Here is a 14,265-nt window from a genome sequence, read left to right as displayed (position 1 = left end):
TGGGAAGATAGGCAACATTAAGGATAATGGGAACGCAGGAGCGCCGTGGTAACGTGAGCAGCTGCGGAACGAAAGGTCCTGGGTTCAAATCTTCCATCGAGTGAAAAGTTTAATTTGTTATTTTCAGTTTATGTGACAAACTCTTATGTTTTCATCACTTTTTTGGGAGTGATTATCACATCCACAAGAAAACCTAACTCGGGAAAGGTAGAAGAATCTTTTTACCCATTTGCCAAGTGTACAAGTTAGGTGGGTCGACAACATATTCCTGTCATGTGACGCACATGCCGTCACCAGTGTCGTATAGAATATATCAGATGTGTTTTCCTGTGGAGGAATCGGTTGACCTATGACCTTGCGATCAAATGTTTTCGGTTCCCATTGGAGAGGCACGTCCTTTCGTCTACTAATCGCAAGGTTTTGCGATGCACAGACACTAAACTTATTACAGTGAACAGAGACGTCAATGAACAAACGGACAGATAATAACTATGCAAAAATAAAGAAAGTAAAATTTTCACTCGGGGGAAGACTTGAACCAAGGACCTCTCGTTCTGCAGCTGCTCACGCTACCACGGGACCACAGTGCTCCTGAGCTCACGTTGTCCATGATGTTGCCTATGTGGCCCATTGACTACTCAGTTTGTATATTTTGCTTATTTTTTCACAGTTCCACACAACTTCTTCCTGTTTTCTCAATTGATCTGTGTTCAGTTTATCAAGGCCTATCCACTGTGCCAACTTATAACTAAATCTGAGGGGGGTGCGATGGGGAGGTTCCCTTGTTAGAATGTTCCGTCCTCTGTGGCACGTACTCAAGCAACCCTTTCCCATGTGCTGTCAGATTGCTGACTCTTACCCCATCTATACGTAAACCCAACTGGCAGTTTTTTCAGGCCAACTGGAGGCTTTACTCTTCCCTTGCAACCTTCGATGAACATTTCCCCAGTTGTGACGACCAGGTAGAATGCCTTGCAAACATTATCATTACCACCGCAGTATGTTCCATACCTCGCACTTCATTTTAGTGTGTCCTGTCCCAGTCCCTAGGTGGACTGAAGCGTGCCACTACGCAGTTCGTGTGTGGAGAACTGCTCTCTGCAGGTTTAACCGTCGTCCTACAATGACGAACTGGATTTGGTATAAACAATTGTGTGCACAGTGTTTTTGCATTCTTTAGGATAGCAAAGAAGCTAGCTGGATTTCATTTATTAGTTCTTTTGACAGTTCCACTCCTTCTGTTCTGTGGGCCAACGTTCGATGGCTCTCTGGGACCGAGGTCCATTCTCCAGTTTCCAGCCTTGACCATAGCAGATGATGTTATTGTGGACTCCACTGCTATCTCCAACAACTTAGGCCCCTATTTTATGGAGATTTCGAGCTCCACCCGCTATCACCCTACCTTCCTCCATAGGAAATGACTGGAGGCAGCTTGGGTAATACCCTTCTCCTTTCAGAATATTTAATGCTACAATGCTGCCTTTACTATGAGGGAGCTAGATCATGTGCTCACTTCATCCCTATCTTCCACCTCATTCAGATGTTGCAACATCTTTGTCTTGCAGGCAAGCACTTTCTCCGGAATGTATCTACATCTACATTTATACTCCGCAAGCCACCCAACGGTGTGTGGTGGAGGGCACTCTACGTGCCACTGTCATTACCTCCCTTTTCTGTTCCAGTCGCGTATGGTTCGCGGGAAGAACGACTGTTGGAAAGCCTCTGTGTGCGCTCGAATCTCTCTAATTTTTCATTCGTGATCTCCTCGGGAGGTATAAGTAGGGGGAAGCAATATATTAGATACCTCATCCAGAAACACACCATCTCGAAACCTGGCGAGCAAGATACACCGCGATGCAGAGTGCCTCTCTTGCGGAGTCTGCCACTTGAGTTTGCTAAACATCTCCGTAATGCTATCATGGTTACCAAATAACCCTGTGACGAAACGCGCCGCTCTTCTTTGGATCTTCTCTATCTCCTCCGTCAACCCAATCTGGTACGGATCCCACACTGATGAGTAATACTCAAGTATAGGCCGAACGAGTGTTTTGTAAGCCACCTCCTTTGTTGATGGACTACATTTTCTAAGGACTCTCCCAATGAATCTCAACCTGGTACCCGCCTTACCAACAATTAATTTTATATGATCTTTCCACTTCAAATCGTTCCGCACGCATACTCCCAGATATTTTACAGAAGTAACTGCTACCAGTGTTTGTTCCGCTATCATATAATCATACAATAAAGGATCCTTCTTTCTATGTATTCGCAATACATTACATTTGTCTATGTTAAGGGACAGTTACCACTCCCTGCACCAAGTGCCTATCTGCTGCAGATGTTCCTGCATTTCGCTACAATTTTCTAATGCTGCAACTTCTCTGTATACTACAGCATTGTCTGCGAAAAGCCGCATGGAACTTCAGACACTATCTACTAGGTCATTTATATATATTGTGAAAAGCAATGGTCCCATAACACTCCCCTGTGGCACGCCAGAGGTTACTTTAACGTCTGTAGACGTCTCTCCATTGATAACAACATGCTGTGTTCTGTTTGCTAAAAACTCTTCAATCCAGCCACACAGCTGGTCTGATATTCCGTAGGCTCTTACTTTGTTTATCAGGCGACAGTGCGGAACTGTATCAAACGCCTTCCGGAAGTCAAGAAAAATAGCATCTACCTGGGAGGCTGTATCTAATATTTTCTGGGTCTCATGAACAAATAAAGCAAGTTGGGTCTCACACGATCGCTGTTTCCGGAATCCATGTTGACTCCTACAGAGTAGATTCTGGGCTTCCAAAAACGACATGACGCGTGAGCAAAAAACATGTTCTAAAATTCTACAACAGATCGACATCGGAGATATAGGTCTACAGTTTTGTGCATCTGCTCGATGACCCTTCTTGAAGACTGGGACTACCTGTGCTCTTTTCCAATCATTTGGAACCTTCCGTTCCTCTAGAGACTTGCGGTACGCGGCTGTTAGAAGGGGGGCAAGTTCTTTCGCGTACTCAGTGTAGAATCGAATTGGTATCCCTTCAGGTCCAGTGGACTTTCCTCTGTTGAGTGATTTCAGTTGCTTTTCTATTCCTTGGACACTTATTTCGATGTCAGCCATTTTTTAGTTTGTGCGAGGATTTAGAGAAGGATTGATGTATGATATGTGCCCGGCTGGTATGCTGGCTTCAGTCTCGCAATTTACCAACCACTGCCCAATGTGGTTGACCGTCTCGTCAACCCATGTCATGAACTTTTTTCTTAATACCGGACTGTGGACGTGTTTCTTGATTTGGGAAAAGTCTGCAACACATGCTGGAGGACTTGTATTCTCCATACCTTCTACATGTCCAATGTCACCTGCCCTGTTTCCTTCAGGAATTTTTAAGACAGAGTTTTTAAGGTAAGGTGGGTTCTTCCGTGTCGGACACTTTTATCCAGGAAAACGGGGTACCTCAGGGCTCCATCCTGAGTGTCGTCCTCTTTGCTATAGCCATTAACCCTATTATGGTCTGTCTCCTGCCGGGCATCTCCCACTCCCTTTTCATTGACAGTTTTGCTATCTATTGCAGTTCCCCACAGACTTGTCTCCTTGAGCAGTGTCTCCAGCGACTTTTCGATTGTCTTCACTTGTGGATCGTCGACAGTGGCTTAATTTTCCACTGACAAAACCTCTTGTATGAATTTCTGGCAGCACATTTGGTTTCTTCCTCCATCTTTACGTCTTGGGCTTGTTGCTCTTCTGTTCGCTGAAACTACAAAATTCCTGGGGCTCATGCTTGATTAAGCGTGTGTGTGTGTGTGTGTGTGTGTGTGTGTGTTACTGAACACTGACTGCAAGATGCCATATAAAAGGGGCAGTCCCAGGCTCTCATTGCTTCTGGTTTTCTGCCGCCTAGCTGTGTCATGCACCTCTGTCACTGTTGTACTGCCCATCCCTAACCAGAACTCTACCTAGACGACCACGTGCTTATTCTAGTGGAGCCTTATCGTTTCCTGGGGTTGGTGTTTGACACCCACATGACATGGCTTCCCTATCAACTTAAACAAAAATGCTGGTCATTCTCTTTGCTGTCACAATAACACCAGCTGGGGTACAGTCCCCTCTACACTTTTGTGGCTGGCAGGTGTCTTTCAGACCAGCTCTTAGAACAGTCTACACTTGCGGAGGCTGGTGTCCCTCCCCTACAGATCAGGTGATAACTATTTCTCATCTGTGCAGTACACATTCACTGGTCTCCTGAGCATCCAAACTACCACATCCTTTTTTACTTGTAGGGAGATCTGCCTCCAACAACAGTGGTCACAATCTGAAGGTATGATCTCAGTCTGCAGACAGATGACCCCTATGGTGTTTACCCCACCCCCAGATTGGCCTCGACCTCACCTGTAGACTGAAAGACTAGTAAACCTTACGGGTTTTTGTGCAGCCTATGCCTGAACGTCCATGATGCATTCCTGGGCTCAGAAGTGGTATGCACTGAAGGCTCTGTTGATGGACGGACTGGTTTTCTCTACACACATGCAAGATGCAGTGAACTACGCTCCCTGCCAGACAGATGCAGAATATTCACTGCAGAATTGGCTGGTGTTGCTCAATCCCTCAGCCACCTTCATTTTTGTACTGGTGAGTCATTCTTAATTGGCATTGACTCCTTAAGTACTCTTCAGACTGTCAACCAGTGCTATCCAAGACCCCCTAGACACCCATTGGTTTTAATGACCCACTATCTCTTGGATGACCTTCACCATTCCGGATGCTTGGTTGGTTGTCTCTGTATGGACTCCTTATCACATTGGGATCTTGGGGGGAAATACGCTGACCAGTTGGCAAAGTTCGCTACCAGGATGCCGACTTTCGATTTAGGGTACTGGAATTGGACCATTGGTTGACTCTAAACAGACAATTGTTGGAGGCCTGAAACGTGGATTGTTGTGCCCTGGTTGCTCGAAATAAACTGCAAACCATAAAGGAGACTCTGACTGTGTGGCAGTCTTCACTTCATGCATCTTGCAGTGAATCAGCTGTCCTCTGTTGGCTTCTCATTAGCCACTCTTGGCTGACCCAAGGCCACATCCTCCAATGCGAGGATCCAACCCACTGTCAGTGTGGTGCCCGTCTCTCCGTGGGCCATTTCCTACTGGACTTCCCCGATTTGGCCGCCCTACAGTGAAACCTTAAACTTGCAGACATGCTAACTCTGGTGCTAGTGGATGACACCAAAGTGGATGCTTTGCTTTCCCATTTTCATCCGTGAGAGTCTCTGTAGTTGTCTTTTTATAAAATGGGATGCGAGAAAAAACACACACATTTTCTGAATGATACAGACAGAAAACTCGTAAACCTCACTTTTAAGGCTTCTTTTAGAGTGTAGCATTTGAATTGAATTCTTCCTTTGAATCCTACGGTGCTCTCGTCCAGAGCCACATTTCATTTTGGTACATAAAGTTCTTTGCATTCACTGTAAATATATTAACCAATGTCCTTCACCTCGCCCTCTCTCGTACATTGACGTCCCTGAGCTGTGACAAGTGGAACTGAATGCAGTATCCAAAATATTTGAGAAAAGAAGAGAGATGAGAAAAATGTGCTTGAAAAATGGAGTTTGTTCTTGCCAGTCTTCTGTAAAATTAACTAATTCTACCTTCAAATTCAAGGCCATGTTCCATTTTACACCAAAAAAAAAAAAGCCTTCAAGTCTTCTAATCAAACATCCCTCCACAAGTGCCGCATTGTTGTTGTTGTTGTTGTTGTTGTTGTTGTGGTCTTCAGTCCTGAGAATGGTTTGATGCAGCTCTCCATGCTACTCTATCCTGTGCAAGCTTCTTCATCTCCCAGTACCTACTGCAACCTACATCCTTCTGAATCTGCTTAGTGTATTCATCTCTTGGTCTCCCCCTACGATTTTTACCCTCCACGCTGCCCTCCAATACTAAATTGGTGATCCCTTGATGCCTCAGAACATGTCCTACCAACTGATCCCCTCTTCTGGTCAAGTTGTGCCACAAACTCCTCTTCTCCCCAATCCTATTCAGTACCTCCTCATTAGTTATGTGATCTACCCATCTAATCTTCAGCATTCTTCTGTAGCACCACATTTCGAAAGCTTCTATTCTCTTCTTGTCCAAACTATTTACCATCCATGTTTCACTTCCATACATGGCTACACTCCATACAAATACTTTCAGAAATGACTTCCTGACACTTAAATCTATACTTGATGTTAACAAATTTCTCTTCATCAGAAACGCTTTCCTTGCCATTGCCAGTCTACATTTTATATCCTCTCTACTTCTACCATGATCAGTTATTTTGCTCCCCAAATAGCAAAACTCCTTTACTATTTTAAGTGTCTCATTTCCTAATCTAATACCCTCAACATCACCCGACTTAATTCGACTACATTCCATTATCCTCATTTTGCTTTTGTTGATGTTCATCTTATACCCTCCTTTCAAGGCACTGTCCATTCCGTTCAACTGCTCTTCCAAGTCCTTTGCTGTCTCTGACAGAATTACAATGTCATCGGCGAACCTCAAGGTTTTTATTTCTTCTCCATGGATTTTAATACCTATTCCGAATTTTTCTTTTGTTTACTTTACTGCTTGCTCAATATACAGATTGAATAACATCGGGGAGAGGCTACAACCCTGTCTTACTCCCTTCCCAACCACTGCTTCCCTTTCATGTCCCTCGACTCTTATAACTGCCATCTGGTTTCTGTACAAATTGTAAAGAGCCTTTCGCTCCCTGTATTTTACCCCTGCCACCTTTAGAATTTGAAAGAGAGTATTCCAGTCAACATTGTCAAAAGCTTCCTCTAAATCTACAAATGCTAGAAACGTAGGTTTGCCTTTCCTTAATCTTTCTTCTAAGATAAGTCGTAAGGTCAGTATTGCCTCACGTGTTCCAGTATTTCTACGGAATCCAAACTGATCTTCCCCGAGGTCGGCTTCTACTAGTTTTTCCATTCGTCTGTAAAGAATTCGTGTTAGTATTCTGCAGCTGTGGCTTATTAAACTGATTGTTCGGTAATTCTCACATCTGTCAACACCTGCTTTCTTTGGGATTGGAATTATTATATTCTTCTTGAAGTCTGTGGGTATTTCGCCTGTTTCATACATCTTGCTCACCAGATGGTAGAGTTTTGTCAGGACTGGCTCTCCCAAGGCCGTCAGTAGTTCCAATGGAATGTTGTCTACTCTGGGGGCCTTGTTTCGACTCAGGTCTTTCTGTGCTCTCTCAAACTCTTCACGCAGTATCGTATCTCCCATTTCATCTTCATCTACATCCTCTTCCATTTCCATAATATTGTCCTCAAGTACATCGCCCTTGTATAGACCCTCTGTATCCTCCTTCCACCTTTCTGCTTTCCCTTCTTTGCTTAGAACTGGGTTTCCATCTGAGCTCTTGATGTTCATACAAGTGGTTCTCTTATCTCCAAAGGTCTCTTTAATTTTCCTGTAGGCATTATCTATCTTACCCCTAGTGAGATAAGCCTCTACATCCTTACATTTGTCCTCTAGCCATCCCTGCTTAGCCATTTTGCACTTCCTGTCGATCTTGTTTCTGAGACGTTTGTATTCCCTTTTGCCTGCTTCATTTACTGCATTTTTATATTTTCTCCTTTCATCAATTAAATTCAATATTTCTTCTGTTACCCAAGGATTTCTACTAGCCCTTGTCTTTTTACCTACTTGATCCTCTTGTGCCTTCACTACTTCATCCCTCAAAGCTACCCATTCTTCTTCTACTGTATTTCTTTCCCCCATTCCTGTCAGTTGTTCCCTTATGCTCTCCCTGAAACTCTGTACAACCTCTGGTTCTTTCAGTTTATCCAGGTCCCATCTCCTTAAATTCCCACCTTTTTGCAGTTTCTTCAGTTTCAATTTGCAGTTCATAACCAAGAGATTGTGGTCAGAGTCCACATCTGCCCCTGGATATGTCTTACAATTTAAAACCTGGTTCCTAAATCTCTGTCTTACCATTATATAATCTATCTGATACCTTTTAGTATCTCCAGGGTTCTTCCATGTATACAACCTTCTTGCATGATTCTTGAACCAAGTGTTAGCTATGATTAAGTCATGCTCTGTGCAAAATTCTACAAGGCGGCTTCCTCTTTAATTTCTTAGTCCCAATCCATATTCACCTACTACGTTTCCTTCTCTCCCTTTTCCTACACTCGAATTCGTCACCCATCACTATTAAATTTTCGTCTCCCTTCACTATCTGAATAATTTCTTTTATTTCATCATACATTTCTTCAATTTCTTCGTCATCTGCAGAGCTAGTTGGCATATAAACTTGTACTACTGTAGTAGGTGTGGGCTTCGTATCCATCTTGGCCACAGTAATGCGTTCACTAAGCTGTTTGTAGTAGCTTACCCGCGTTCCTATTTTCCTATTCATTATTAAACCTACTCCTGCATTACCCCTATTTGACTTCGTGTTTATAACCCTGTAGTCACCTGACCAGAAGTCTTGTTCCTCCTGCCACCGAACTTGACTAATTCCCACTATATCTAACTTTAACCTATCCATTTCCCTTTTCAAATTTTCTAACCTACCTGCCCGATTAAGGGATCTGACATTCCACGCTCCGATCCGTATAACGCCAGTTTTCTTTCTCCTGATAACGACGTCCTCTTGAGTAGTCCCCGCCTGGGGATCCGAATGGGGGACTATTTTACCTCCGGAATATTTTACCCAAGAGGACGCCATCATCATTTAATCATACAGTAAAGCTGCATGCCCTCGGGAAAAATTACGGCTGTAGTTTCCCCTTGCTTTCAGCCGTTCGCAGTACCAGCACAGCAAGGCCGTTTTGGTTATTGTTACAAGGCCAGATCAGTCAATCATCCAGACTGTTGCCCTTGCAACTACTGAAAAGGCTGCTGCCCCTCTTCAGGAACCACACGTTTGTCTGGCCTCTCAACAGATACCCCTCCATTGTGGTTGTACCTACGGTACAGCTATCTGTATCGCTGAGGCACGCAAGCCTCCCCACCAACGGCAAGGTCCATGGTTCATGTTTTGTGTTTTGAAAGTGGAGTAACTATCTGTATCTGTTCCTTAGAATATTCGTAGCATTCACAGTTTCACTAATAAAACCGTCAGTGAAGAGGAATTGTAAATATTCAAGTTTAGATTTTGGTCAGATACTATGAGAAATGGTGAAATCCTATTGTGTGACAGAACAAGAAAACCTAATGAGATCACCATCATTATTGCAATAAACTTTCCATGTATCTGCTACAGGTTCTCAGTTCATCACTGTCCACTCCATCAGTAGATTTTGATTCACTGCACACAGTGGAAGTATCTTCTAGGTCACTTTCATCAGCGAATTCCCCTATGTCTTCAGTGTCTTCAAGAAGCCACATGGCAGTATCATGACAACGTAACACGTTTTTGTACCAGCCATTATCCTACTAGAAACATGTGAACGCAACATGCTTTGAGTTGTCAGGTCTACGTGCTAAGTGCTGCCCTGCACCTAGTGAATTTCAACAGTGATGTGAACGGAAAGCACAGTAATGGAAATGTCATAGCAGAAGCGGGTAATATTGGACATAGTCCAAAAATGAATCGGAAAGATTAAAGGACCAATGACCTTGTAATTTGGTTCCTTTAACTCTGTTAATCCATCCATCAAACATCATTGCTTGATGTAGACTGCTTCACAACCTGGATTCTCCCACCCCCCTTCCCCTGAGCCTCATCCTTTGCTAGTCCCTTTAGTCCACCTATCCTGCTCCACTCTGTATCCTTTCCGTGTTACAATCCGACTCCACTCTTACACAAGCTGTTCGTCCCACCAGCAAATGTGCGTAGTCCTTTCCCCTTCTCTGTATTCTCCTCTCGCCTTTGCTGCTCCTCACCTCCCCCAGCACAGCCTATTGATGCTGCATGAAGCCCAAAGCCTGTTCCCACCACACCCCTGCACGTTACCACAGGCATCACTAAAATCTCCCCCATTTCCAGCCCCACTCTCTCTCTCTCTCTCTCTCTCTCTCTCTCTCTCTCTCTCTCTCTTTCTCTCTCCTCCCCCCCTCCCACCCCCCACCCCCCCATTCTTTGCCCCCACACCTGTTCTTTTCAATGTGCCCATTAGTCACTCAGTGCCTCCTCTGTGTGACGAGTGGCAGTCTATACTTTTCAGATTTTCCATAAGTGTAATTATCAAATAGGGTCACCTGCCTGTGGTGATATGACCTTGGCAGTGAACAGTGAGAGTTTGGCTCTCTGTCATGTTCATATGTACTGCTAGAAGTACTGGGTACAAATTAACCCATTAAGAAGCCTGAGGGAAATATCTTGCCTAAAAGAATAGACTTTATTAGGAGAAGAGGGAGTATATGAGAGGATCTTGGTAGTAATTTTCTTTAGAATCGAATATTTGCTTTTAGGTAACATGGCATTTCTGCAGTAGATAACCATGTTGAATTGAGGTCAGCCATACATCAGTATGTGGACATTATCCATTTAAGTGGGTATACAATCTTCATGGCGTTGTCTCTGTGGGGAAGAATATCTTGATGTATTTGGTACTGGAAGTCAAATCAAACACTTACTGATGAATCTATGTTATTGAATTTTAAGTAGTAATTTATCTCCTTCTTATGATATGAAAATTACTGACCATCACCACCACCACTTCTTCTTCTTCTTCTTCTTCTTCTTCTTCTTTTGCTGCTGCTGCTGCTGCTGATGATGATGATGATGATGATGATGATATTCGTAGGTGTGATTAAATTACATTGGTTTAACCTTTCCCTTCATACTAATCTCAGTGCTTGTGCTGCATGCCATTTTCTTCCAGTCACCCGTTCCATCTTTGAGCGTTTACTGACAATTTCCTATCACCAAATTCGTATTTTTCTTAAATTTCACAAGGATTTGTGACCATGTCTTTCGAAAAGTGATATCAACTTTTTCCTGTATTTTTCATTTATTGGAGAGTGTTTGAAAGAGAACTTCACTCATAAATTTATTTGAAAATTATGTGCATTGTTTTCACAAGTTGTTTGTAAAATTCAGATATTTATGAAAATGTTTGTCTTGTAGGTGCATGGTACTGCTCCAGACATAGCAGGACAAGACAAAGCCAATCCTACTGCACTCCTGCTTTCTGCTGTTATGATGTTACGCTACATGGAACTCAATGACCATGCAGCACGAATAGAGCAAGCTTGCTTTGATACTATCAAAGAAGAAAAGTACCGCACAGGGGATTTGGGCGGTCCAGCAAAGTGCTCGGAATTTACTAATGAAATCTGTCGCAAAATTGAAGCTTCACATTAGAAAATGTTAACCAAGACAATAAAACCCACTTGTTAATCAACTATATTGTTGATAGTTTGTAAAGAGTTTGAATTGTAAATGAACAGTTTAGTAATATTTATTTATTGTTGTAGGAAACTGCAAATTCTCAAGTGTTATTTATTTAATTACTAGTCTGTCTTTTATAATTGTAAGACATTAATGCCAAAAACTGTTAGTCATGTCCTGTGCCACAGTGATGGCATTGAAGACAAACTATGTTGAATAAAGCCCAGAGTTGTGTGAATAAATATTATTATTTTTTAAATAGTTACCTTTTTACTTTTCTGGTAGTAAACTCTGTACTAAAAATGAAGAGTTACTAATTGTCAGATGTGATGCTAAATGTGTCTGTCTAATCATTCTTTTGACGGTGTCTGTTTTTAGCATACGCTAATCTTCAACGAGAAGGAGCAGCATAATTTTCAGATATCATTGTGTACTTTTAATGTACACAGAGGACAGTGTCTTTTGTTCCAGCAGCATTTGTGGTGGTGTGGTTTTTAGAGGTTATTTCACAGCTTTGAGAGTTAGGCATTGTTTGTGCCATTCGGACTTTTTTGTCTTTCTCTATTAAAAGTACTAAGCTTCATGGTGGTGCCAGTAGGTCGTCTTCTTCTTCTTCTTCTTCTTCTGTATTTCAAGGGAGCGTGTGTAGCCCACTTCTGAAACCAAAGGCATTTAACAGAACTGTTTTCTCCATCTCTTAATTGGTTATCCCATGTACTGCCATCCAGTTTGGTTAAAACGTAACATGCCTGCCATGGCAGGTGCTGTTTTCAAGTCTACTTGCTGTCTTGTCTTCACTTTGCAATCTGTCTCTTTATGTTAATCCAAAAAGGGGCCTCCACTGCTGTACATGAGAGCAGGCCTAGCCATTATATTCTCCAACCTGTGTTCTTTCTTTCCTTGTAGTTCTACCAAGGTATCTCCTTATACAATCATTTGTAATGTATGTTTATTTTTTTATCACTTTGAATTAGTTTTTTGTATTGCCATCTGTCCTGATTAAACAATGGAAAATCCAGGATGGAATGTAACAATATAATGAAAAGGATAGTTGCTACTCACCATATAGTGGAGTAGCTGAGTCACAGAAAGGCACAACAAAAAGACTGTCGGAAAGTTAGCTTGCAGCCAACAAGGCTTTTGCAAAACATAGGAGACACACACACACACACACACACACACACACCAGCACACACATGTATATGCAACTCTCACAAATACATGATCCCAGTCTCTGGCATCTGGCTCCAGCAGCCAGAGAGAGAGAGTGTGTGTGTGTAATTTTGACAAAGGCCTTTTTGGCCGAAAGCTAACTTTCTGCAACTCAGCGTCTCTGCTATATGGTGAGTGACATCTGTTCTGTGCTGTTTTAACAAATTGACTTACCTATTATCTTATTGTTTAGCACTGTTGTTGCTCATGTTAATATACTACCATTACTTTAGTTTTACTTACAGATATAGCCAATCTAAAAGAGAATTTTATCAATATATATCACTGTGAAGCTGGCAATGAAAAAACAGTTATGTTGCGATTAAGAACATCTAAGAAAATTGTACTGTGGTACTGAATGCAACTACAAGAAAGGGACTACAGTAACCATTTCAGAACACTGAAAGAGGTTTCAGCTGTGTATTGATTCAGGGAGAGACTTTCCAATAAATACATGATTTTGTGAGCATAATCTGTGACTTCTATTTTTCATAGCCACAGCCCTAACAGAACTGGGACACACTGTATAATGCAACTAAATGAGACACGCTCTTTTGAGCAATTGTCACATTGTCAGCAGAAAAATGCTCCTATCAGAGTACAAAGAATGTATGTATGTTCCTGTTTACATAAGACTCTGACTGAAAAGTTTGGTACCAGCTGCCTCATTCTGCTTCCTCAGCACCTTTGAAAAAATTCCCAAAAAGTTTGGCATGCACAAACATTTGGGCTCCTTTTAATGTGCAACTTACCTTGCGCTCCCATTACTGTACACTGCTCACACCCACTAGTGTGTCAATGGAAGTTGCTCATAAGCATCCACTCCCACTTGTCGATTCTCATTCACTCATTCAGCGCAGTTCAAGGTCATTATCTCTTTGTCACTGTCTCCTCTCTGTCACTGTCTCCTCTCTGTCACAGGCTCCTTTATTCTGTCCTACTACTTTACTACTGTCTTGTCTCACTGTCACTGTCTCCCTTTTTACTATCTCTTACTGCAACTGTCTCATTTATTCCTTCCCACAGCTGCTGCTGCGCTCTCTCTCTCTGTCATTGTCATAGACTCTCATTATCACTGGCCCTCACTCACTTCCACTTTCTCCTTTTTATTTATTCCTCTCCACACCCCACTTTCCTGTCACTGTCAGCTGTGTTCCACTGCCACTGTGTCCTCATTTTCTCACACTGTCATTGTTCTTCATTCTTTTTGTACCATAACCACTGTCTACTATCTTCCAGTATTTATTACTTTCGTGTCTCCTTTCCTGTCATAAAAAAGTCAAAGTATATTTACATGCCAAAATTATTGGGAAAGTTTTTAAAGGAGCCAAGGACATTAGAATGAGGCAGCTGGTATCCCAATTTTCAGTCAGTTTTTTAAACTGGAGCATATTTGTCTTTTTTGTGCTCAGATAGCGTTTTTCCTCTAGTTCCCTTATTTTCCCTGCTGCAGCAAGGTAAGTCACTTACATGAAAAGAACTTTATGGGTGAGTAAAGTTTTGATAGTTTACTTATGTGAAATTAAAAAAAACACAGAACTAACTTACACCTGAATCCAGTTCTTAGATGCACAAACATTTTTTATGACCTCCAGTACTACATCAGGTTCCCAGAACCCATCTGATGATAATGCAGGCAGTTTATATCAAATTTCTCGATACTATGTTATTTTATAAACATAATTTCCGCCTCGCACTGGATTTTGTGTGTACCAGTA

The 14,265-nt window shown here is 42.3% G+C and overlaps 1 protein-coding gene across 1 annotated transcript in view; it reads left to right on the top strand.

Moving 5' to 3' along the window:
• The window catches only part of LOC126198554 (probable isocitrate dehydrogenase [NAD] subunit alpha, mitochondrial), a 55,567-nt gene extending 43,973 nt beyond the window's left edge, over positions 1-11,594 (top strand). Inside the window, exon 6 of the mRNA XM_049934977.1 lies at positions 11,072-11,594. Coding sequence (XP_049790934.1) covers positions 11,072-11,308 — 237 coding nt within the window. The 3' untranslated portion in view covers positions 11,309-11,594. The remainder of the gene's footprint in view (positions 1-11,071) is intronic.
• Positions 11,595-14,265: the final 2,671 nt, after the last annotated feature.

Source organism: Schistocerca nitens, chromosome 8 (genome assembly GCF_023898315.1).
Source record: "Schistocerca nitens isolate TAMUIC-IGC-003100 chromosome 8, iqSchNite1.1, whole genome shotgun sequence".
Lineage (NCBI taxonomy): Eukaryota > Metazoa > Arthropoda > Insecta > Orthoptera > Acrididae > Schistocerca > Schistocerca nitens.
The sequence above is the reverse complement of the archived record's forward strand: the minus strand, read 5'-3'. Positions and strand labels throughout refer to the sequence as shown.